Raw genomic sequence first — 26185 nt, forward strand, 5'->3', positions numbered from 1 at the left:
AATGTACAGCATCTGTTATGTATGTCTCAATCTGTGCGGTCCAGCACAGGTGGTGTGGCTGATGTATTGGCAGCAGAAGTACAGAACATTTCTGGCATCACAGAATTGTGGACCCACTGGAACCCTGGCTAATCGCAGGGACTTGTGTCTCTTCCCGCAGCTCATGATAACTAGGAGGGGCATGAAAGGGTTATGGATTCAGTGGGATTGACAGACCCAGGGATGTTTGAAAAGTGGAGAAGTGATGTTCCATTTTGGTCAGCTCCAAAAAGGGTCATTTGGTCCTGTATCCCCTTCTTGAGCCATCTGTGGCCATCTTGAGATTTCTCTGGGAATGAAAAACATCAGGAACTAAGAAGCATACTCTTACTGAGGTATGGGCAAGTGACTTCCAGGGGAGAGTGTGGTACAACCCAGAAAGCACTCAAATCAGTCAGGATGTCTGTACACCAGGCCACCTAACTCCGTGCCCTTCCCTCAGGCTCCTGTACTGTGGATCCATGGGTGTTCTACACGTGCCACATTAATGTCACCAAAGGGGTTAGACTCTGACCTTTGTGAGACCCCAGCACAGGCCTTGGCTTCATGCTTCAAATTAAGTAGAAGCAGGTCCTTCCCTTGGGGTCCAGCAAAGGGCCACCATATTCTCTTTTGTTCTGGGAGTTTCTGGTCTGAACTTGTCTACAGGGTTCATTTTGAAGTTGAATCACCTCTTTTTCTGGACATTATTTTTTTCAGTCTCCACTTCGCCTTGGGGAGGAGAGTGGAGATGACTGGGTCTTAGTTGAGGAACAGAAATGTGTCTCCCAACAGCTCCCTGGCCCAGAGACACTTTCTTCTGGAGACTGTGCCTGTCTTGGCCACCTAGATGGTCATGGTCCACAGAAATGGGGACATCACATATCATCTTCAACCTGAGGCTTACAATGGTCAACAGAGGACTTTAAAGCCTTTATCTCTAGTAACCTGAGGCTTACAAGGTCAACAGAGGACTTTAAAGCCTTTATCTCTAGTAGCTTAAGGGCTGACATCTGCTTTTTACCTGCCCTTACCAATACCACCTAACCATATTCCTCTATACCTAGACCATCCAAGTATTTCCACTGATCCAGGAAGAGGACTGAGGGAGAAGCCACAGGGAGTCATGAGCTGCGAATTTCTTGAGGATACAGATGAGCCCTTGTCCTCACCTTTGGTTCCAAGGCCTGGTGCAGCCTCTCAGTGTTTGGAGAACAAATGAGGGAGGCCAGGAGAGATGAGAAACAGCTTTGAGTCCAGATCACTGAACCAGAGATTTCTATGCTGCTGCTTCAGAGCTGTGGGGAAGGTGGAACTTGAAGGGCATTGGTTTGGGGCTTTTTTTGATGGCTGGAGGAGACTGGACCCCTGAGCTGCACTTCCTGGCTGCTATTCCCTGGGCCGCTGTCAGCATCATCTAGAACAGTGGTCCCCAACATTTTTGGAACCAGGGACCGGTGTTCCTATGAGATTCTAATGTCTGATGATCTGAGGTGGAGCTGAAGTGGTGATACTAGTGCTGGGGAGCAGCTGCAAATATAGATGAAGCTTTTCTCGCTTACCTGATGCTTACCTCCTACTGTGCGGCCTGGTTCCTAACAGGCCATGGACCAGTACCTGTCTACGGCCCAGGGGTGGGGACCCCTAGTCTAGAAGGTTTCTTGGAAACATGAATACCTGGATTCTACCCACCCTCACTAAATCAAATCATCTGGGGTGTGAGGCTCACATATCTATTTTCCATTAACAGCCTAGTGATAATCGGGCTGCGATTGGGTAGCAGAATGCCAGTTCCTCGTCCTCTTGGTGAGAGACTGAAATGTCTCCTCCCTGAGGAAATTGGGCTCCAGTCGCTTCCTGGAGTATGTCAAACCCCACCTCCAGCCTCTAGGGCACACACGCCCTGAGTCTTCTGCAAGCATCTAGCTCCACCCTCCCCACCCCAGTGCTACCTGTCAGACCTGAGTTAGCAGTCAGTGTACCCAGAAGACAGTGGGAGGCTCTGGATAGCAGGCAGGGTTTCCTGCTGGGACGTGGGCTGTCCGGCCATGCTCTGGGCGTTTTGGCCTAGGTGGCTGGCAGGCAAGGGGCTGCCCCTCCTGGGGGTAATGCTGCTGCGGAAGAGAGAGAAGAGGGGATCTCAGTGGAGTCACTGGCAGGTAAAGTACCTGATCTTCCCTGGGAAGCGTGTGGACTGGAGGGGTCCTAGGAGCGTAGTTCCCTGTGAAGACTGAGACCAGCTGTGGGAAGGGGGGCAGGGGAAGAATTGGGTTTTGGCCTGGGGTGGAACCAATATGCTTCAGACAACCTGGTGGAGCTTAGAGAGGTCAGCCAAAATCTTGGCTCTTAAAAATAATTCCCCGAAAAGGCAAAGTCATGTGACACTTGCAGCTGGCTGGGTTTTGTCCCAAACTTCCTGGGATAATCTCACTCCCAGGAGTCTGCAGTCTGCTGTTATTGCTCTTGAGTCCAAGCTGTAGCCTCCTTAGCAACTCGTTAGACCAGTACAAGCTGAATGACTCTTGGTTTACTTTTACCTGCCCTCCTCCTAAGCCATCTACCCTCTTTGTCAGGGAGCTAATGGGTGGGGTTGATCTCAGCTTTCTCTTCTAATATTTAATCTGTTTAAGCACAGCAACTCTTAAGTGACAACAGTAGCACTGTGGTCTGAGGGCAGGTGCAAGTTTGTGGTGCATGATAAGCATAATTAGTAAAAGTGGATACATGTCTTAAGTTCTTAGGCCAGGCCCTTTATAGGACTTCTCATTGAAATCGCACCACAAGCCTATGAAATTATCATCATAATCTCCATTTTATAGATGGGAAAACTGAATCATATGGAAATCAAATAACTTGCCTCAGGCTATTCAGCTAGTCCTTGGTGGAGCTTAGATTTGAAGCCAGCCTAACTGATTCTAAGGACCAGGCTTACTACCAACGTGCTGAACTCTCAAGACCTGCCCTGCCAACGCATCTTAGGTCCCAGGCACAGCAATATCTGTGATCTTGGGCCAGGCTGCTGCTCCATGACAGGATGAGGGAAACCTGAACTGGCATCACTGCAGGAAGATCAGGCCCCTCATCGTCCTAGAACTGAGTTCCCGAGTTCTATTGTTTCAGCGGGAAACCCACCCATACTATGACCTCCAGGTGAAGGTGCTGAGGGCCAGAAATATCCAGGGCACAGACCTGCGTGAGTGACCCCCCAATTCCATCCCTTTTCCTCTTCCCTGGGGCCTCCACAGAGCTCAGCCAGGAGCTGGCTTGAAGTTGTGTGGGTGTGTATGTATTTGGAGTTGGGTAGAGGGGCTGGTGCTGATTGTGGAGGAAGGCCTCTCTGGTGAGGGAGGCCAGGCTGCAGCCCCAGAGCTGGCAGGCAGGTGCTGGAGGGGAGCACTGTGCAGACCCTTAACTCTCCTCTGAGTCTAGCAAGTGAAGCAGAGCCAGCCTGGGGAGAGCATGTGAGACCTGCTGTTGCCGGAAGTCAATGTCTACAGTCCAGGAGCTCTTTGTGCCGACACTCACACTAGGAGGGGAGTTTGTCACCTGAATCAGGCCCTTTCTGGGGCTTATTCAATGGTCTGTGATGCCATGTGATCTTTTCAATTAGCCACTGCAGGGTTTTCATTCAGTTAAATGGGAGGTGTAACTGGTGGAGATGGAGTTAAGGACAGGGCTTTCCCCTGCTCTCCCCACCCCACTCTGCCACCTGGGCAGCATTCCCTCCTGGCACTGCTCTTTCTGCTTCGACCCCAGCCTCCTCCAGGAAAGCTTTTCAGCAGTAAGAGCTTGAAGCTAGGACCCCTCCCCTATCCTGCCTGCAGTGTCCAAAGCTGACTGCTATGTGCAACTGTGGCTGCCCACGGCATCCCCCAGCCGTGCCCAGACAAAGATGGTGGCCAACTGCAGTGACCCTGAGTGGAACGAGACCTTCCACTACCAGATACATGCCTCTGTGAAGGTAAGGGCCAGCATGGGTCTGGGGTGGTGGAGGAAGAAGGCTCCTCCGGGGTGCCTGCCCTGACTCAGGCTCCCACCTCCTGCCTGCCTTGTCTCCAGAATGTCCTGGAGCTCACCCTCTGTGACAAGGACATCCTGGGCAGCGATGAGCTCTCCCTGCTGCTGTTTGACCTGAAGAGTCTCAAGCCTGGCCAACCCCACAGACATATCTTCCCACTTAACCGACAGGTGAGCCACCCCACCCATGCCAGCAATGAGCCAAGCTCAAGGAGAGGAGGCCCAGCACAGGGCACTGAGGAGGGGTCTCCCGGTCAGCACAGGCCAGGTCTCCAAGACAGACCCGCCATCCTGTACCACTGATCCTACCAAGGTGTCCCTCAAATACTGCCCTGAAGAGAGCCAACACGTGAGCTCCTTGAGGGCAGAGTACTCTGTCTTGGTCATCGCTAAATCCTCAGTGTCTAGAACAGCATCCACACACAATTTTGGAGATGAATTTCTTCATTGAGATGCCACTACCCCTCCTGTGCCAATGAAAAGCCACACAACAGTTTCTTCCTCTAGTCCCTGGAGCTGAGCAGGGTTGGGGGTGGGGACAGTTCCTGAGGCTTTTGGAGCTCTTTGGAAACTGGTGCTCCCTTGCTCCTTCCACGTAGGATTCACAAGAGCTGCAGGTGGAGTTTGTTCTGGAGAACAGGTGAGTCCAGGTAGGGCCTGTACCCTCTCATGTACTCTGAAACTCATGGACAGCTCCCAGTGGTTGGTTACCAGGTCCTGCCCTGGTCTGGCCTGCGAGGGAATGTCCTGGTCTTGACATCCATTTGTGTGTTGGCCGATACTCACCCCGACCCCCAAGCTCTGCCCTGCTCCCCAGGCTCTTCCAATTGCTTTGGTCACCTTAATATAGTAACAGCCACCTTGAGGGAGCCAGATACTCCATGGACCCCTCATCCTTTGCAGCCAGGTACCTGCATCTGAAGTCATCACCAATGGTGTCCTGGTGGTAAGTAGAAAAGGCCAGCTTGGGACTGCCTAGGGCTGGGGGCCAGTGAGGAGTCCATGATTGAGTCCAGCATACCCACCTGCCTCTAAAGCACAGTCAGCTCCTCCTCAGAGTGGAGATATGCCGGGGGAGGCTTCACGCCTGAGTGGATGGCCCAGAAGCCAACCTTCCCACCTGTGCACAGTACATCACTCACTTGGGACCCTGGCTTCTGAGACAGCTGAAGGAGCCACTCTCATGGCTCCTTACCTCCTCCCCCTTTCCCACTTGGGGCCACTTCTTCTGAGTCCTGGGAGTGGAGGCTGCTACAGAAGACCTCTGCCTATAGGCACAGGCCCTGGGAAGGTTGTTATCTTGACCATGCCCCAGATACCCCTTCTCTCCTTCCTCCTACTTTGGGCCCTATGACTATCTGTCTCCCATAGGCCTCTGCTTTCCTCAGGCTCATCCCTGTCTGAGAATCCAGGGCATGCTTGGGGGAGATGCAACAGCCCCACATCAAGAGTATGGTGAGTCTGGCCAGTGGCCTTGAGTCTTGCCTTATCTCCTAGGGGGTGGGGCGGCTGCTGACTTCAAGAAGATGGATGTAGGACAGAAAGTTCTTAATTTTCACTGCTTAAAGCTAACCAAGGATAGAACAGATTGCCCCTGGAAGTAGTGAATTTCTTGTCCCTGGAAGTATTCAAGCATAGAAGTTGTATCATTCCAACTACTGCTCCATAAAAAACACCTCCAAATCTCAGTGGCAGACAACAGGAAACATTTATCTAGCTCACACATCTGGTGGTGAACTGTAGTGTGGCTAATCTAGGCTGGGCTTGGCAGGAGTGCCTGGCTCTGCACTGTGTGTCTCTCATGTACCTTTTGTGCCCAGTGGACTAGCCTGGGCATGTTTCCAGGGCATTGGCAGAGGTGCAAGAGAGCAGCAAGTCCAAAGGAGCAAGTGCTTTTGCAAGTCTTTGGTCAACATTGTGTTGATAAAACAGACCCAAGACCCTAAAGTTGGAGGGCAGGGAATTTAGCCAGCCTCTTAATGGGAAGAGCTGAAGTCACATGGCAAATACTGAGAATTCTAAGAGAAGTGAAGAATCAAGTCCACCAATGCATGTGCCACAGAGGGCAGCCACTCAGGAGGGGGCATCCAGATGCAGGAGTGGAGCAGAGGCTGTGTGACAGGCAGGGCACCCTTCAACGCTGAGAGGCTGAGAGGCCAAGCCTACAGGATGAGTCCTGCCCAGGTGACATGGACTACTTACTGTGAGTCAGGCACTATGCTTAGCGTTTGTCATGTGTTTTATTGTTTACTCCTCATAACGACCCCATACAGTAGGTATGGTCACTATCTTCTTTTAATTCATGAGACTGAGGCTCAAAGAAGAAACTTGCTTAAGGTCACGAAGGACCACACGCAGGTCTGTGACACTCTAGGGTATTTGCTTTCTCCACCACAGATTCGTTTTTTTTCTGACGATGAACAATGCATATCAACTAGTCCATAAACCATGGTATTAAAGAAGTATCACTTTCCTTATTTTCTCTAATTCTCTCCCCCTAGGTCATGTCAAGTCTCCAGGTCTCGTTTAGTGCCAAGGAGCATGTGTAGGGAGAGGAATTTTGTTTGGACCTCTCTGCTCCTGAGGTGTTTGGGGGCTGGTGTCCCCTCTGCCTGGGCATCATGCATAGCCATTTCTCTCTGGGGTCTTGCCTCCTCCCCGAAACACTGCTAGGAACAGGGTGAGCCCTGCTGCTCCTGGGCCACAGGCCTCTCTCTTCACCTCCTCCCAGCCTGACCTCACCTGCTAACCTGGGCTGGCTCTCCCTTGCTTTTCCAAGCCACCTATACTTTCTGTGCCCTCTTCCTTTTGTCTTCTCTGCAAACCCTCTGTGTTCTCCCAAGGCCTTAGGCTTTGGAAACAAAGGCCAGAACAACTTGTGGCCTGGCCACAAACCTCCCCCAAGGTGATGAACACAGAGCTTGAATGGGGGCAAGAGACGGGGGAACTACCAATGGAAAACTGGTAATTAATGTAATAATATATGATACTTATAATTTTTATAGGATATTTTATATATTTAATATAATAATCTCAAAATCATCCCCATAAGCTCTGGGCAGGGAGCTCTCTCCTTCCCTGCCTTTCCTCCTCCCCTAGGTATTGTGTGTTTCCCACTCTCCCCCAGGTCCCCAGTTCTGACCAGGGCAGGTTATAGGACCCCAAGTATCCTTCGTGATGCCTCTGTTATGGGTCACAGTGCCAGAGAAAGGGGAGTTGCTAGTTAGAGGTGCTACCATCATCATTATGATCATCATCACATGCACGCACGCACGCACGCACTTGCTCTTATCCCTCACTTGGGCACTCATCCAGGCCCTCTGCTCCCAGGCTCTAGGCAGATTCGGTTGGCAGTGCCGGGGGCCTACGAGAAGCCACAGCTCTTGCCCCTGCAGCCTCCCTTAGAAGCAGACTCCCCAGCCACTTTTACCTTCCATGTGAATCCAGTGCTGCACTCCAAACTGGATGTGGAGCTGGGGGAGAAGCTCATGGTCCTGCAGGTAAGTGAGCCCAGAGCCTGGAAGAGGTGGATGATAGACTCAGTCCTGCCTGAGCAGTGCTCCGGGGCCTCAGTGCAGGCAGATTTCCTCCACTCCAGGGGCTTCATAGTGTTTTCTTCCCTACAGAGTGACCCAAGTGCTGAGTTGGAGGCCCAGAGCAGCAAGCTGGGAGAGGGGGGCATCCTGCTCTCTTCTCTGGCCCTAGGCCAGGAGGAGCAGCGCTTGGTGGCCCTGGGGGAGGTAAGGCTCTGTCTGGGTGCCTCAGGGACCCCTGCCTGCTTTGTGACCACCAAAACAGGTCTGGGGGAGCGGTCTGAGAGGGTAGTCAAGATCAGACCAGCCAGGAGTTCGGCCATGGTCCACATCTGGGCCAGAGTTACCAGAGCAGCAGGGGCCGCAGGTGGGAGGACCCTGCCCAGAGGGCTCAGGGATGGCTGTTGTCTTTCAGGGCCAGGAGGTAACTCTGAATGTGAAGGCAGAAATGAGGTGAGGAAGGCACGCTTCAAGAGGAAGGCTCTTAGGCTGGGCTGGAAGCGTGGGGGCTCTCCTACCTACTCAGCTTATCTGGGGGTGGGGAGGACTGGGCGTTTCTGGTTCTGGTGGGACCTTTCTGAGGGGTTCCACAGAGTGTGGGTCTGCTCCTGTCAAAAATGGGCTTGGCCTGAGGCTCTCCTCCACTGAACAGTCACTCCCCCGCCGCCCCCCCCTCCCCCGCCACCTGAGGCAGCTCTGGAGACCTTGACCTGCGCCTTGGCTTTGACCTCTGTGATGGAGAACGGAAGTTTCTGGACAAGAGGAAGCAGATCGTGTCTAAAGCTTTGCAGCAGGTGCTGGGACTGAGCCAGGCTCCTGACAGTGGCCAGGTATGGAATGGAGGGAGCCGGACCCCAGCGTAGCTGGGACTAAATCTGGCCTTTACCTTGAGAGGACTGAATGGCTAAGAGGTGGTATAAAGCCAAGAGGGAGCTTGGGGAGTAGAGGAGGAAGGGGGCAGGCCTATTTGCCTGAGTTCATGGGTACAATTGTGGGAGTCAGAACCCAGTATGTAATGAGGGCTGAATAGCTCTGGCCTAGGGAGCTGAATTGGTCAGCTTGGGCTGCCAGAACAGAACGCCAGACTGAGGGCTTAAACAACAAACATTTATTGTCTCACCTGGAGGCTGGAAGTTCAAGATCCAGGTGCCATCAGAGGAGGTTTCTGGTGGTGCTTCTCCTCCTGACTTGTAAATGACCACCTTGCTGTGTCCTCACAAGGCCTTTCCTCTGTGCATGTGCAAGGGCTGGGGGAGGGGGCAATCACTCTCTCTTCCTCTCACAAGGATGCAAGTCTTATTAGATTAGGGCCCCACCCTTATGACCTCACATACCTGTATTACTTCCTTATAGGCCCTTTCTCCAAATAGCGTTGAGTGTAATCAAAAAGAATCAGGAAACGCTGGCTAGAAATAAATGACATAGATTTATTCAAGGGTCCTAGAGTTTGCAAAAGAAAAATAACTAGAAATAAATCTAGAAATGTTCTGCGGAACAAAGAAAAATCATTTTCTTTTATGATGTAACTGAATCATAAGAGAATGGAGCCCTGCATTCTTAGCTATTTGATTGGTCTTTTATGTTGATTAACTAGTATCGATAATTTTGATGATGGATTTCAGGTGGTTTTCAAGTGGAGCATCAGGAAGTCTGGTCACAGATGTTTTCTGCGAGGAGGTCTTATGCTTAACTGGAGCCCATGCACTGACATGTTCTGTGCTGATGATAAGCTGTACAATGTCTAACACAGAGTTACAGGGAAGTTTAGAAGTTTACATTTATTGTTTTTCCTCAAGCTTCAGGCTCTGTTAATAATTAGTAGTAAGGCTGAGAAGAAACCCCATTAATTTTTCCCTAACTTTACTCTTTCCTCACCACTAGTGGTATTGGGGCTTCAACACATGAATGGGCTCGGCAGGGGGAGGGTCATAATTCTGTTCATAACAGCAGACAAAGGGGTCTGGAAGTGGTGGGTCCATGGGATCCTCTGGTGAGGAGACAGGAGAAAAGGCAGTTCTGAGGGTGAGACCTATGGTACAGATTGGTGGCTTCCTCCTGGCTGCAAGTGTACTCAGGAGATGGAGCCTGTGCCCAGTAGTGACAAGCTGAGCAAGCCTAGATTGTTTATTTGGGTACTGCTTACTCTGTGCCAATCTCCACTCTGTAGGTGGAGGGTAAAGAGGGCACAGATCCTGCCTACTGGAAGCTCTGTCTCTTCCAGGACTCTGAAGGGACAGTGTCCTTGATGGACAGTGGCCAGGGAGCATTTTTTTCAAGACAGGAGAAGAAAGGAGGACAGGAAAAAGCACTAAAAAAATCTGGGTGAAATAAGTAAAACCTTCAATGGAAAAGCTGAGCAACCGAAAAGCTTCTAATCTGATCCCATCTCTGGGCACCTCTCACGTTGGGGGCAGGTCCAGGCTGCTCAGTGGTCTTCGTCATCTTAGCTCAGTAGTTCTCAACTGGGGGTAATTTCACCCCCACCCCCTCCCCCGGGACATTTGTCAATGTCTAGATACATATTACGTTGTCACAACTGAGGGAGGGGAAAAGGGATGCTACTGCCATCTGCTGGGTAGAGGCCAGGAATGCTGCTAAACAACCTACAACACACAGGACAACTCCTCCTAACAAAAAATTATCTAGTCTAAAATTATTAGTGTTGTCGAGATTGAGAAACCCTGCTTTAGCTGTTTTGGGTGAATCTAGTATAGCTTGGAGGTACATCCTTTCCTGGTATAATGATTAAGAGCCATCTCTGGAGATGTACTGCTTCAGATTGCCAGCCCATCACTTACTAACTGTATGACTGCAGGCACAGTATCTAACCTTCCTGTGCCTCAGTTCCCTCATCTGTAAAATGGGAATCTCATGGGGCTGCTATGAGGATTCATTGAGGTAATACATGTAAGGCTCTTAGACCAATGTCTGACATTATAAGCAATAATATATAAATGGCAGTGGTGGTAAATGTTGTTATCATGATTATTACTGTGCCCAGGTACCTGTGGTGGCTGTGCTGGGTTCGGGAGGTGGAACCCGTGCCATGTCTTCCCTGTATGGCAGCCTGGCAGGGCTGCAGGAGCTTGGCCTCTTGGACACTGTGACCTACTTGAAAGGGGTCTCTGGGTCCACCTGGTAAGTGAGGTGGGGGCAGGGTACAGAGTAAAGGAGAGCCCTGAAGGGGCAAGGGTGTTACCTGGTGGTCTGGTGGGGGTGGGGAGGACTCCTCATCCAAGGGGATTAGCGGGGACAGGAAGGGACCGAGTTCCCAGGGAGCCCTTGAATAGGTGGCGTAGGGCAGTGGATACAAGTGATAGGGGAGGAGGGATCATTCACAGACATCTGCATCCCTCTCTCCTTTTGTTGTGCTCCCTTGCCCCTAACTGCCCCAATTCTCTCCATGTCCAGGTGCATCTCCACACTCTACAAGGACCCAGCCTGGTCCCAGGTGGCTTTGCAGGGCCCCACTGAGCGTGCCCGGGCTCGGGTCTGCAGCAGTAAGATGGGGGCAGTATCCACGGAGCGTCTACAATACTATGCCCAGGAACTGGGGAACCTGGAAAGCAGCGGTCACAGCGTTTCCCTCATCGACCTCTGGGGCCTCCTCATTGAATATTTCCTGTACCAGGAGGTAAGAGAAGAGCAGGTAACAAACAAACATGGCTCCACCCCTGCCCCACTAGCACTTAGTTCTGCCTTAGCCACTATGCTAAGATCTGAGAGTTGCAAAACTACCCTTTTGGTCTGAGCAACCTGGGGGTCTGACACCCCTTCATCTTTCCTGTATCCTAAATCCCTGTGGTAGGAGAGGTTGGTCTGCAGTTCTAAGGGCTGCCTGCATATTGGGACACCTGTGCAGCTTTTCAAAACACCCCATGCCTGGGCCCCACTTCCAGAGATACTGCTTTGGTTGTGGGTCGAGCACTAATATAGATGTGTTTTGAAAGTGTTCCAAGTGATTCCAGCCTCCGGCTGAGGCAGAGCACCGTTCCTGCCCATTGGCCAAGTGGCCATGACTCACGGTACCTGGTGGCTGTTCCTAGAACATGCAGTCCTGGCATGAACCGGGGACGGAGCCGTGTTCCCAATGCCCCTGGAATTGCACAAAACCCAAAGTGGCCTTACCTCTGCTGCAGACTAAAGCCTTTCTCTCCCTTGGAGAGCTGTCCCTAGAGCACTGGCCTTGACAACGACAGTCTTGTGGGCATGACACACCTTGCAGGGTGCAGACCTCAGCATTGGGATGGGAAAAGGGAACTCCCACAAAGCCAAGCGTCTTCCCTTCTTTCCTGCCCAGGAAAACCCTGCCAAACTGTCTGACCAGCAGGAGGCAATCAGCCAGGGCCAGAACCCTTATCCCATCTACGCCAGCATCAACGTCCGTACCAACATCAGTGGGGAAGACTTTGCAGGTGCTTGAGTGTGTGGGCCTAGAAAGAAGGTGGAGGCAATGGTTGGTGGAGAGCATAAGAGGCCAGGCTATCAGGGTATGGGTGGGAGCCTTGGAGTACAGTGGGGTTGCTGCCTCCTGCTCTTGGCAAGGCAAAGATTCCTGCTCAGGCACAAGGGCCAGGGAGAACCCTGGAGTCCTAGTGGGAAGCCCCTGATGACATTTTCTTTACTCTGGGCCCCCAGAGTGGTGCGAGTTCACCCCCCATGAGATCGGCTTTCCCAAGTATGGGGCTTATATTCCCACCAAGCTCTTTGGCTCTGAGTTCTTCATGGGGCGACTGCTGAAGCTCTGGCCAGAGCCCCGGATCTGCTACTTGCAGGGTGAGTGTAGGATGGAGGGCTGGGGACAGGACATGCACTGGGCCAGGCCCTGATATGGGGGAAGGAGTTGTGAGGGCCCTGGCCTTGCCTGTCTCCTTAGGCATGTGGGGCAGTGCCTTTGCAGCCAGCCTGGATGAGATTTTCATGAAGACTGCCGGGTTCAGCCTCAGCTTCCTAGACTGGTACCGAGGCCATGTAAACATCACAGGTGAGGTGACAGACCCTGATCCCCCACCTCCATGCTTCTTTCCAGCAATAGGGTCCTGGCAGAGGCATGGAGAATGAGGAAGGGGATGGCGAAGGATTTGGCTGTCCCATTGGGTTCAGACATGTCGAGGAAATGATTTCTCTGCAGAGGCAATGTGGGTGAGGGCCTGGGGGAGGGCCCACGTCAGAAAACCCAGTGGGAGTGGTGAGTGCTCTGTGATCAGGCTACATCTTTGAAATCTCTGCTTGGGCTCCAATTAGGTCAACTCCGCCCAGGACCACTGGTTGTCTGATTGATACTTTACCCACACACCTCAAGGCTTCTCTTCAGCCCGCTCCTTAAGGGCCTGTGAGCACCCCTGCTGCCAGAAATACCTTTCCTACCTTTCTCCCCTGGATAACTTTTGCTCAGCTCTTAATGTTCAGCTGAGACATCATTTCGTCAGGGAGCTTCTATTCCACTCCATCCCTCCAGGCTGATTGATGGTATAACTACAGAGGGCCCTATAAGACTGCAGGTCACCTCGGTCATTGTCCTTACCTCAGGGCGTTGTTACCATTCATCCTCTCTTTATGTGACTCTCTTCTAAGTAGGTTTGAGTGCTGAGGGCTAGGGCCAGACCCCAGTCACTTTGCATCCCTGGTGCCTAACACAGTGCCCAGCACGTAGCAACTGCTCAGTAGGTGTTTAATGGATGGAATTCCGATTGGAAATTATATATACAACTTTAAGGGTGGGTGATACTATTATTTAATAAATGCAATGTCATAGGCAACTTTCAAAGCATGGGGAACATGAAAGAAAAAGTTATTTAAAAGAGGTCCTAAGAAGCAACGGTCAGAGGCCTGGGAGGCCAGTGGGGGAGGAGGAAGGATGTAGAGAGAAGATGGAGGGGGCTCCCTGGACAAAGGAGGGTACCACTGCTCACTGTGTTTCACCGTCCCACTCCCACTAGATGACTGCCAGAAGCTCCAGTTGCATGACCCCACCAGGCTGCGGACAAAGCTCTTCACTCGGCAGGGGCCCTTCTCCCAGGCTGTGCTGGACGTATTCACATCCCGCTTTACCGCCGCGGAGAACTTCAACTTCACCCAGGGCCTCTGCCTGCACAAGGACTATGTGGCTGGCAGGGAGTTCATGGCCTGGAAAGGTGGGTGCTGCTCTGGGTGGGGGCCTCCTGCTGCGTGCCTCTGGCTCACTGGGGCCAGCGCTGCCTTTTGACCTGGGGGTTGAGGTGTGGGCTCCTGCTACACAGAGGCTGATGCGGGGGATGACCGTGCTGAGCTGGAGGCTGTGGTGGGAGGCCCCAGAGTGGCTGTCAGAGAGGGGAAGAAGCAGAGATGGCTAGTGAGAGCAGCATTCCGCATGCAAAAAAGAGGGTTGCTAAGAAGAGCAAGCATTTGTCCTTGTGCAGACACACACCCGGACGCCTTCCCCAATGAGCTCACTCCCATGAGGGACTGCCTGTACCTGGTGGATGGGGGCTTTGCGCTCAACTCCCCATTCCCATTGAGCCTGCTGCCGCAGAGAGCGGTGGACCTCATTGTGTCCTTTGACTACTCCCTGGATGCCCCTTTTGAGGTAAAGGGTGGGGCTCTCTGCTGAGGTGACATGACTGGGTGTTTCGGGAGGGCCCTCCACGGAGGGCCTGGGTGCTAATCTGTGGGGGGCGCCTTGAGCACACTGTAAGCGGCATTGGTCTCACCGGTTGGAGGAGAGGATTGCTGGGGTTGTGGGAGGGAATGGGAGTAGGGAGAAGAGGCCGAAGAGGACCTTCAAGCGTCTTCTATCCTGGTGAAGAGAAGATCTCTGTTCTGGACCCTGCCTATTCCTGATAGCATTTCTGGCCCTGGTCAGGGCCTGGGTCTGGATCTGCTGTCCCTTTGTTATTGTGGTAACAACAGAGCTGTTAGGGTCCCCTTGGGAAGTCTCTCATGGTGGCTCCCTCAAACCCTGTGGGGCTGTGGGCAGGCTTCACCATTTGGATGTGGGTTATGGTTGTGCCGTTGGGCCAGCTCTTCCCTCTTGGCCTCCTCCTCCTCCACCTGGGTCCAATGAAAGCCTGGGATTAGATGATGGATAACGCCTTTTCCAACGTGACCTTCTGTAATCATTTGACATCAACCTTGTGAAATTAAAATCAGCCTTCTGATTTCAAGAGGGAGCAGAGAAGGGCCGGAGGGGAGAAGCAGCAGGCAGTTAGTTACAGGCAGGAAGCACAGTGGGAATGCTGGTGATCACGGTTAATCCGCACAACCACCCCACCAGGAAGTTATTCTCATTTTTATTTTATAAACGAGGAAACTGGCTCAGAAAGGCAAGGTCACCTGCCTGAAAGAGTAGGAGGAGGCAGAGCTGTCCCCGAAGCCTGGGCCTGTGTGAGTCCAGGTGGGAGTCACGCAGGGTCAGAAGCCCGCCTCCCTGCCCAGGTCTTACAGATGACAGAGAAGTACTGCCGGGACCGAGGCATCCCCTTTCCCAGGGTCGAGGTGCTCCCTGAGGACCTGGAGGAACCCCGTGAGTGCTACCTGTTTGATAGGGCTGAGGACCCTCGCTCACCCATCGTGCTGCACTTCCCCCTCGTCAACCGTACCTTCCGCACACACCTGGCCCCAGGTGAGGGGAAGCCCTGAGTCTGGGTCTGGCCGACAGAGCCCTAGGGTGGTGATGAGGTTCTGTTCTAAGAGTCTGGGTCTGGCCGACAGAGCCCTAGGGTGGTGATGAGGTTCTGTTCTAAGAGTCTGGGTCTGGCCGACAGAGCCCTAGGGTGGTGATGGGGTTCTGTTCTAAGAGCGGTAGCCCTGGACAAGGTAGCAAGGCATGCCTCCTGGAGGGCCAGAGCTGGCCAATGCTGCCCTCTGCTTCCCAGACCTGAGCATTGGCACTGGCCCAGCTCCTCCTCATGGGCAAGAGAGCAGAGATGTTTGCCTAGGCAGGGCCCACAAAGAACCAGCCAAATGGCCTAGGGCAAGGGAGGCATCTGGGCTGGCAGCTCCTAGCCACAGAGTACACTGGCCCAGTCTCTTCTTCAATTCCCACCCACAGGTGTGGAGCGACAAACGGCTGAGGAGAAGGCCCGCGGAGATTTTGCCATCAATGGGTCAGACACACCCTATGGCATGACAAACTTCACCTATGAGCCCGAGGAGTTCGATCGGCTGGTGGCTCTGAGTCGATACAACGTTCTGAACAATGCGGAGACCGTGAAGCATGCCCTCCGGCTGGCTCTGGACCGGCGACAGGCTGGGGCCAGGGCTGGAGGCTGACCCAGGCTGGAGTCGGAGGACTGTGACACAGAAGAGCGACTGTGGGGCTCCAGACCAAGGCTTGGTGGAGGGAGGACTCTGCGGGGCTCTGCTTCCCACCTTGCTGGGACCTGCCTTGAGGTCTCCCAGGTCCTGGAAATCTCCTGTAGAATTGTAGCTTAGACTTGGGGCAAGGCCCTTCTTATATGTGTTTCTAGGAGAAGATGGGGCAGCATGTCTCTTCAGGGGCTCTTGGGAGAGGGGGCCGAAGCGAACAGTGCTCATTTTTCATTGGAGTGTGTAGAGGAGGAGATCAGGAAATAGTCTAGCTCCAAGGCCCATGGCCCACACAGAAGGACCTCAGAACCTCACCAGAATGGGAGCTGTGAGAGTAGGTTACTCTCCTTAAACTGAGACCAGAGACACATCCATCCAATCCACAATTGTGTAAGTGGCCCAATCCCTGACACCTTCCCCCAACCAACCCCTGCCTATCTCCAGGTCCTGGATGCAGTGTAAGTGCTATCAATAATAAAGGGGGACCACATGGGTTGCCAGTCTGAGTCACTAACTCCATTGTCCTTCCTGCTAATTCTCCTTCACCTTCTGGCCTCCTTCCATCCCTTCTCACTCCTCACCTTCTGAAGGCTGTGAGATGATGGCTCGTGATGACCCATTCTGTCTGGACTCCAGCTGGTGTGCACATTGTCTCCCTGCTAGTTACACTTCGCTCTTTAAAGTCGGGCCACATCCTCTTGTCATGTGTACAGCTGCACCTCGTGCAAGTAGTCTCACCATTCCAGCAGCTAAATGGGCATGTCTAGAGAACGCATTTGTCTCTTAGGTGGCAGAGCGAATGTGCACCTGCATGCGTGTCCCTGTTCCTAATGAGGGCGGGGCAGTGAGCACCTGTCTGTTGGCTGGGGAAGGGCAGTAGTAGAGGGAGCCTGGTTAGGAACTCAGAGGCCTGGGTTCCTGCCTCTTTCAGATGCATCCAACGATCTGGGCAATCTGTCTCTCTCTCACCCTGTTTCTCATCTCTCCTCACCCTCCTAGGATCCTCCAAATATCCGGAGCCTCTCCAGCATGGGCAGATTTTAGGTCTGTGGAGAGATCACTTTGACCAGGCCCCCTCCCTCTAGCTGTTGGCCTCTGCAGCCTCATTCCCCTCACCCCTGTCCAACCCAGTACTAAGCCACGTGGGGTCCCCTTCGTTGGCTTGGCCGCCATCCTCATTTAAACACTTATTCCTATTGCCCCCTCCACCAGGAGTTCTCTCTTTGGCTGCACACCCTGCTCCTCTCTTTCTCCGTCTCTGACAAACAAGTGTGCTCTCCAGGACCAGTCATCATTCTTTTTTCAATCAGGGACACCTATGTCAGGAAGCCTCCCCCGTCCTAATCCTGGGAAGAAGACCCTAGTTCTGGCTTCCAGCTGGGAGGAAGGTAGCTAGATCCCAGCCCGTGCCCCTGGCCTGGCTTGGCTTATGATCCCCAGGCCTCCAGCTGGACATGAATGTGGAAGTCTGAGGAAGCTGGGCCTCAAAAGGGCCAGTGCTTTTGACTGGCGTGGGGTGGGGGCCACTTGGTTTTCTCCCGCCTTCTCACCATCATTGCCCATTGTAGACAACCACTGCCCCTGCCTCTTTGCTCAGCAGCGAGAGGTTTCCTTTGGGGCAGCTCCAGGCTGGTGCCTGAGCTTCTGCTAAGGCCACTGTCATCACCACTGTTGTGTGTATCATCATCAAAAACTTATTAGGACCTCCATAGGGTTCATAACATTGAACTTTGTAGAGTTCTTAGAACTTGGAACTCAGAGTTCACAGAGTTCTTAGAACCTTCATAGAGCTCAAAACTTAGAATCATCAGTCAGTTTCATTTAATGCTTCATACAGCTTCAGGCTGTCTCTGGCCCCTGGAAAGTAAGCCCCTCAAGGGTAGAAATTTTTGTGTTTTGTTCTCTGCTATATTCCCAATGCTTAGAGCAGTAGCTGGCACATAGTAGATGCTCCGTAAATATTTGACAAATGAGTGGGATCCTACATTCTAAAGAGATAGATCATAACCTGCCAATCAGGTATTATATACCTGAAAAGGTATATAATACTACTCTAATGGTTCTTAACCTATTTGGACCTTTTTGAAAAGCTGATGAAATCCACGGACATTCTTCCAAGAAAAATGCACGTATATATGAGCAGTTGTGTACAACAAAGTCTCCGCTTCATTATGTGATCACCATCGCCAGGGTGGTGGGGGCCAGTGTTTGCCCTCCCAGACCAGCAAGTTTCATGAAGAGAGCAGGCACATGGGTTTGTGCAGAGCTGGTAGGTACCTTCATTCTTGTAGAAGTATGAGATGCCATATTGGCTCAGATTAGATTTGAGAAGACATAATGAGACAAAGGTGGGAGATCAGGAAGGGGGAGGCTGGTCCAGAGCTCTAGGCAAGAAATTGGTCAGCAGGTACAAGGGTGACCTCAGCCAGAGAATGAGGAAACATCACCAGGGTTAAGGTGGGAGCCAAGCAGAGTGAGGAACTAGGAGTTGAAGATGACCTGGCCCATTTGGCTCTCACTCATAGGTGAGGAGGGATCTCAGTCTTTGTCTACTCTATTTCTACCCCATTTCCAACCTTTTCCCAAAGATGGCTGGAAATAAGTTTCAAGGTCCTGAAGGTGACTAGGTTGGAGGGATTTAGACCAAAGAACACAGCTGTAAGCTTGGTTCTCTCTGAGGCTGGATAGAAACACAAGAGTAGGGGCATCATTCTTCAACTTGTCAGAGTTCTTCATTGTGCAAGGAAAGAAAAAGAGTGGCTGTCAAGGCTGCAATGTATGGCCACACAGGTTGTGCACTGTACAACTCCAGGGGGTGCCATTCATATAAACTGATGATGTGAATTTGCCTCATGGAGTCGTACCATTTGGCGTCCCTGGGACTACAGTCTTAGCTGAGGGAGTGTGAGCACAGAGGCTGGTCCAAATATTAGGTCCTTCGGCTTCTTCAGACTCATCTCCAGTCATTCACAGCACTCTCCTGCAGAAAAAAAGGAGGACATCGAAAGAAGGGAGGGAGGAAAGGAAGGAAGGTATGAAGAAAGGGAAGGAGAGAGGGAAATAGAAAGATACAGAGAGAAAGAAGGAGAAGCATCCTCTCCATTTCTTGGATGGGACAGCACTGGGAAGGGGCTCTCAGGTATTGGCAGGTGGCTGGTTGGCACGTGTGCACCCTCATCTTTCCCAGAGCTCAGGGCATGCAACTCAACGTCTCATTGCCACTCCACTCTTTTGTTGAGAGTTTGAATGAAAATTCCCTCATGTCAAATGAAGCCATTTTTGGAGAAGAGGAAAGAAGGGCTATCCTGCATGCATCCATTTTCCCTCAACATCCGCTCTGCAGGGAGAGAAAAGCTACAGGACACAGAACAAACAGGGCAGGGAGTCCAGGAATCTCCCTGTAGGAGAAACGGGTCTGTATTGGGGCTGTCCTGAGAGTCACAGAGTCTGGTCACCACTGGAATTAAGGGTAACTACTAAGTTTTTCCTCTTAGAACAGGAAATAGTAAGAAATTAAAGACCCACACATGTGAAAAATCATTTACTTTAGTCAAATTTAGGTTTTGAAAAATATAATAGCCACTTAATTAGACTTTTTAAAAAATCTAATTTCCAATTCTAGGTGGAGAGCTTTGGAAAAGTAAGAGGTAAAAAAAAAGACAAAGTTGGGGAAAAGGTCATGGAAAGACAAAGGGAGGATAATTTGAGTAAGGCAGTGAAAGACAGAACCCCCTGCCTACCACCACCCAGGGGAGGGGGGGTGGTGGTCGGGGGGGGTGGCGGGGGGATAGGCAGGGACAAGCGGGTTGGAGAGGGTGAGTAGGTGCTGAAGGGAGATGGGAAAATTGCTCTTGAGAGAGGCTCCAGCTGATTAGCTGAAGTGGCTTCTATGGCTGTTTATCCTTTGACCTCAGAGTGGTGGTCTCCACTTTGGCCACACACTGGAATCACTGGGGGAGCTTAAACGATACAGATGCCTGGACCGTCTGCTCTAGTCTACTGCAGGCCATATTCTTCATCCCACTCAGCCCCACTCAGGCCTCTGGACTCGGCCTGTATCCCAACCAAGTATCCATCCCTTTATCCCTGTTTCACCTGGTTCAGGCTGGTACCACCTAAGCCTCCCCTTTCCTGCTTTCTGATTCAGTTTTTTTCCCACTTTTCCCGTTCTACTGGTTTGAAAGTTATACTTTCTATTTCTGAAATTCTGATGGTTCCTATTGTCGATTTTATTGACGTATAATTTATAAACAATAAAATGCACTCATTCTAAGTGTACAGTGAGGGTACAAGATTAGGTGTACAGTTCAATGAATTTTGACAATTTTATATACACGTGTAACAATTATCACAATCAGAATATGGATATTTCCATTATCTCCCCAAAATTCTCCTGTTGCATCTCAGTCAGTCTCCCACCCCTGGTCCCAGTGACCACTGATCTGCTTTCTGTCACTATGGGCTAGATGTGTTCTTTCCAGAGTTTCATATAAATGGGATTATATAGTATGTACTCTTCTGTGTCTGGCTTCTTTTACTCAACATAATGTTTTTGAGATTCATCCACGTTGTGTGTTTTCAGCAGTTTGTTCCTTTTTATCGCTGAGTAGGAATTGTATGGATATACTGCAATTTGTTTATCCATTCACCTGCTGATGGAAGTTTGAGTTATTTCCAATTTGGGGCTCTCATTAAGCTTCTTAATACTTATACTTTGTTTTTTAAAAGCCCTTTCAAAAAATCAGTCAAGTATCCCTTTTCTCTCCCCCAAACAAGACAAGAACTTTAGCATACTAACATATTTCCTGCCCCAAACCCTCCCTGCTCCCCACCCAACCAATTTTCTACTAACAACCTTGGGGCTCTTACCTGAATTTTATTTCCAGTGCATTAAAAACTTCAAACTAGGATATTTATTTCAGCTTTATGATATATTTTACTGATTTACCTGCTCATCAATTCTTATAACTCTTTTTCTTTGTTTATTTTTTCTGTTGGATTTCAATGTTGAATAGTTCTTTAATGGAAGGTCTATAAGTAGTAAAATTTCTGAGTCCTTATATATCTGGAATTGTCTTTTTCTTGCCCTAACTTATGAACAATAGTCTGGATGAATATACAGTTCTTGGTTCAAACTTACATTTACTCAGACTTAGTGCCTTCTTAAATTTATATTGCTGAAGGGCAATCTAATATCAGTTGAATTCTCATTCCCTTTTAGGTCATTTGTCTTTAACTTTTAGGGCTTTCTCTTTGTCTCTGATTTTCAAAAATTTCACTGTGATTATTCTCAAGTGTGAGCTTAAAAAATATCAGTGAACTCTTTCAATTTCTAGATTCATATCTTTTTGAAGCTCTAAGCAATTATTAATCAACTTTAATAGTCCTCATTCTCTTTCTGGAATTCCATTAAATGTATTTAGAAATATATGAATTGATTTCCTAGATCCCTAAACTTTCCTTTATACTTCCTGTCTTTTCATTTGTGCTGTGTTCTGGGACATGGTCTTTGCATGATGTTCCAGCTCATGAATATAATCTTCACTAGTGTCCAGTCTGCCTCTCTATCCATATTTTTGGGGTTTTTGTTTGACTATCACATTTTCCAGTTTAAGTTCTCTAGTAAGGTCTTCCAAAATTGCCTATTTTCATTGCATGGATATGCTTCACTCCCTTAACTCAGATGGTGTTAATATGTGCATTTTAAGGCAGTTCTCTGATTGTTCTGTGAACTATTTCCTTGGGGTAGGTTATTTGTTGCCTCCTTCATGGACTTTGCCTTCTTTACGTATTCGGTAATTCTTGGTTATAATCTCATCTCTAAGAGGATTCTATCTATATCTGCTCTGGGCTGTGATGGCTCCTGGTCGTGTCCTTGGCCATGCAAAGGCAAGGGTGGCCATTAGGTGGCGGTGTGGGACTTGGAGAAGAGGCTGAAGTAATGTAGTTACAGCGGTTGTCAGAGCCTACAAGTCCTGTGGCAGCCCCTGGGTGACAGAACAGCAATGATACAGATGGCACCTTGCCGATTGGCAGCCAGTGTACTGCTGAGGCTCCAATTTCCTCCTTATTTAGTGTAACCTCAGAGTCTTTGGTCCTTAAAGAGCTCCCTTTCCTGTTTTGAATCATGGGCTATGAATTTATTAATCGGTGCTTATATTTTTTCCATCATTAATCTCATGGTTTGGTGTTGGGGGTAAGTCAATATTACAGTTTTAAGATGGAAGTGGACAAGCTAAGATCACTTCTCAACATTACTGATGCATAAAATTTTATTCTATTAACAAAATCTGAGTTTTTTGATCACCGCTGTATTTTTTAATCTCCAAATGCACCATCAATCTGAACTGGTGTATGCTCTTCCACTGGACCAGTTGAATCTGATACAGTCAAAGGTAGGAGCCTCTTGGTCTGGGAGCTGCCTGCCTCAAGCTCTCAGAGGCCGCTCACAGGGTGCTGTGAGGGTGAAATGAGACAAAGTGTATGACATGCTGAGCACAGTGGCTGGTACACTGTGTGTCCTTAATACATGCTGGTTCCTTTTTTTAAACAGGTACTGATTGCTCTGAGCTGCCAAAAAGAAGTGACCTCTCATTTTGTCCTGAATGATTCAGTCTTCACTGGTACCTGCACCCTGCCAGGTGTATTCAGAGCAGCCTGGCTCAGAACTGGGCTTGTTCTGCCACACTGTGGGGCACAGGGACTAGTGACGCTGGTAAGAGGGACCAACCCTCGGGTCCCAACCCTGCCCTAGGCTAGGGTAGGACCTGGTCTTCTGGGACATTTCACAGGACTCTCTCCTTGTCTTTACTCCATGAATCTGCCTCATCTTCCTCCTTCCTCCTGGCCTGGGAGGAGGTGTTCCACCTTGTATGTCCCCATGTGCACATGTATGTGCTTTCTCTTTCTTTTATTAGCTGTGCCAGAGGTTCCTGGTGGTGTTGGCTGGCCTCTAAGAGGTGAGGAAAATGCCCTTGGCCTAGGAGATCCTTACAGTTCCCTGCCTTGCCAAGAGGGGCAGATCCAAGATCCCATCCTCTGTGATTGCTGCTGTCACTACTCAGGGAGGAAATATCTTTGTCCAGAGATGAACTTGGAGTGGAGCTGAAGCTGGGGCTGAAGCCAGGGCAGAAGGGACCAGCAGGGTGAGCTGGTAGCCAAGGGCAGGGCTTCTAGCTACTGGCTTCTGTTTCTAATATTCGTGAATGGCAGACATTGAGCTCCACAGCCCCCAAGGTGGCTGGAAGGGCCCGGGTGTTTGGAACCCTCAGTCATTCTCTTACAGTTCCCTACAGACTTGTCCACTTATTCTAGTGTGCCAAATCAGTGGTACCACTATGTAGCAGTGCCATCCATGAGAAGAGTGAAGAAGTACAGGCCTAGGGGACCACCTGGCCTTTCTCAGCCTTAACATTTTTAAATTACCTACTGGGACCTATAGCCGAGGACACGGTCTTCACACAAGTTCCGTTCCCTGCCCTCACCAGGCTGTCAAGTGGCTCTCAGATGCATCTGCAGAGTTTCATGCTTAGTAGGGTTTCATTTTGACCCTAGGCCCAGATGCTTCCTGAAAAAAAGTGTATGCATGTGTGAGTGGGCTAGCTTTATTAAATATTAAATCATGATAAAGCCTTTATAATTAAAATTATATGCTCTTGGTACATAAATAATCAATGGAATATAAATTATAGATATAGATGGAAATATATAGGGAAATTTAGTACATAATAAAGACAATATGTCAAGTCACTGGAGAAAAGACAGACTTTTAAATAAGGCCCTTGAGACAACCAGATAGTTATTTGGTGAAAGATAAAATCGAGTCCACATACCACGTATTAGCTACTATAAAAACTCTAGGTGGACCAGAGATCTAGCTGTACAAAATGAAGCCAAACAAGTACTAAAAACATAGGTATGGGAATAGTTTCTAACTATGATTCGAAATACAGGTACGATATATGAAAAGATAGATAAGTTTAATTAAATTAAAAAATGTAAAAACCTCTTATGTGGCAAGATCACCACCAGCAAAATCAAAAGGTAAATAACAAACTTGGAGAAATTTTTGCAATTTATGCTAATCTTCCCAATATATAAAGAACGCTCAAAATTCAAAAAAGGAAAAACCAAAGACCTGATAGAAAAATAGGCAAAGTAGATGAACTGGCAGCACACAGAAAAGAAGGTATAATTTCCCTAGATGTTATATGTAATTAATGCATGTTATATTAACATATTATTGTATCTTATTAATATATATAACTATGTTGTTTTATGTATACATTCTAGTTTCTGCGCCTGGAATTCGTGGACTGAAAAAGAGGCCAGGCCCTCAGAAGGAAGGACTGTACAACATGACAGAGTTCTATGAATCTGAAATTGAGGGGCCTGGTCTGGAGATATAAATTTGGGAACTGCCAGTTAATAAATGGCACTTAAAGCCAAGAGACTGGAAGAAATCATTAAGAGAGTGAATATAGACAAAGAAAAGAAGATGAAGACGAAGAAGAACTGAGTCATGTGGCCTCAGAAAGGTGGGAAGAAGCAGCAAAGATGACTGAGGAGAGGCTGGTGAGGTAGAAGAAATACCATTTTAGTGTGGTGCCCAGGAAGCCAGGGGAAGAAAGCATTTCAAGGAGGAGACCATCACCGACTGCACCGCATGATGCTGAGAGGTCAAGTAACGACTGAGGACTCGTCATTGGATTAGCATTGTGGGTCCACTGGGGGCCTTGATGAGCAGTTTAGTGGAATGATAGGAGAGAAAAGGAGGAGAGAATTTGGTAACAATATGGATGAGTCTTTTGAGAAGCTCAGCTGTAAAGAACAAAGGAATGAGGAAGTAGCTAAAGGGATGTGATATGTGGGGAACAAGAGAGTTTTTGTTCTGAGAATGTAGAATTACTACATATTTAGTCACTGATGGGTATGATCCAACAAAAGAAGAAAGAAAAATAGATGAGGCAGGAGAGAGAACAAAAAAATTTTGGACCAATGTCCTTGAGTTAGGGAGGGGCAATGGGGCCTAGTATACAAGTAGATGGGTTGGCCTTAGAAAGGAGATGGGTGATTGACCTCTAGTTACAGAAGGGAAGGCTGGGGACACAACATGAATAGAGATGATTGGTGATGGGAGCTTGAGGAAGTTCTTTTCTAACTTTCTATTTCTCAGAGAAATAGGAATCAAGGTCATCAGCTGAGAGGTCGGAAGAGGTTTTGGAGGTTTTTGGAGAGAGGAGAAGATATGACTGAGTTATTTGAGTGAGAGAAGGGATGGAATAGGGACATGGCCTAGGCCTGCTGGGCAGTACAAGGACCCACTCGAGGCTCGCAGTCACAGAGTTAAAGTGAGACATTCAGCTGTGTGGGTGCAGGTGCCAAATGGCCTGAGAGTTGGCTTCCACCAGGGTTATGTGTTGCCAAGTAAATATAATGAAGCAAGAGATAGGCAAGTGGGTTGAGAATGGGGGTCGATGAATGATTGTAAAAATGGACCATAGAACTGATGGTTGTTCTTAGTATACCTGGGAAAGGGAGGTAAACAGCAATGGTTCCTTTGGAGTTTCAGGTGGGGCCCAGCCCCCAGGTATTTCCATTTCCACACATGAAAGCCAGCCTGTGCCCAACCTGGTTGCCTTGTCTTACCAACCAAGTGGGGGGGCCTCTGCGGCCTGCTCCTAAACTCCTTCTCTCTACCCTGAGGCAGGTGTCCAGGGCAGCCAAGTATGCATTTTGACTTCTCACGCTTTTCCTACATGATGTCCAAAGAGAAAGATCACTTGTTGTACCCATGTGACAAGAGTGCCATGCTGCAGATGTTGAGGCCACAATGGTACACTGAAGGTTAGGGGCAGAGGAAGCCTCCAAAGACCCTAAAGCCACACTCTATTACTCCAAGGTCTGGAGGTTTAACCCAGTCCACATTGGGCACAGCCATGACCTTCTCTGGGCTGGAGTTTCCTGGGTCTCTTGGGCCTGGGCCACCTCTGCAGCTGGTCTCGGTGCCCAGGGGGGCCGCATCTCACCTGAAGTTCTCCCTTACATCCATGGCTGGTTTGAAAGGAACCAGCAGTAAACTTTTTCCCAGGCCTATGGGAAATACTGATCCAACTAATCAATATTCACAGTAATAATTCTCATGCCTGAGCAGAATGGATTTGAAGCGCAGGCCAGAGGGGTCAGACCAGGGAGTGGAGGCAACAAGAGTCAGGGATTGTCTGGCCTGAGAGACGACTCCAGCACAGAAAGGAATATGTGAGGCATGAGGCATGAGGGCACTCACTTCCCACGTCCTCTTCAAGGTTCACGACACCCCAGGTACCCCAGGT

The 26185-nt window shown here is 49.7% G+C and overlaps 2 protein-coding genes across 2 annotated transcripts in view; both read left to right on the plus strand.

Annotated features, from left to right (window-relative positions):
- The window catches only part of VPS39 (VPS39, HOPS complex subunit), a 45012-nt gene extending 37467 nt beyond the window's left edge, over positions 1-7545 (plus strand). The window contains exon 26 of the mRNA XM_025038811.1: positions 7536-7545. The gene's annotated coding sequence lies outside the window, so the exon portion shown is untranslated. The remainder of the gene's footprint in view (positions 1-7535) is intronic.
- Positions 970-16586, plus strand: PLA2G4F (phospholipase A2 group IVF). Its single transcript, XM_006920588.3, has 20 exons — positions 970-2177; positions 3139-3211; positions 3843-3979; positions 4078-4206; positions 4635-4675; positions 4939-4981; positions 5424-5490; positions 7366-7535; positions 7662-7775; positions 7984-8021; positions 8263-8398; positions 10570-10706; positions 10980-11202; positions 11869-11983; positions 12207-12344; positions 12445-12552; positions 13508-13702; positions 13967-14133; positions 14982-15168; positions 15598-16586. Exons 1-20 carry the CDS (start codon positions 2067-2069, stop codon positions 15816-15818), a joined length of 2550 nt encoding a protein of 849 aa, XP_006920650.1. The 5' UTR covers positions 970-2066; the 3' UTR covers positions 15819-16586.
- Positions 16587-26185: the final 9599 nt, after the last annotated feature.

This window comes from Pteropus alecto, unplaced genomic scaffold (genome assembly GCF_000325575.1).
Source record: "Pteropus alecto unplaced genomic scaffold, ASM32557v1 scaffold86, whole genome shotgun sequence".
Taxonomy (NCBI): Eukaryota; Metazoa; Chordata; class Mammalia; order Chiroptera; family Pteropodidae; genus Pteropus; species Pteropus alecto.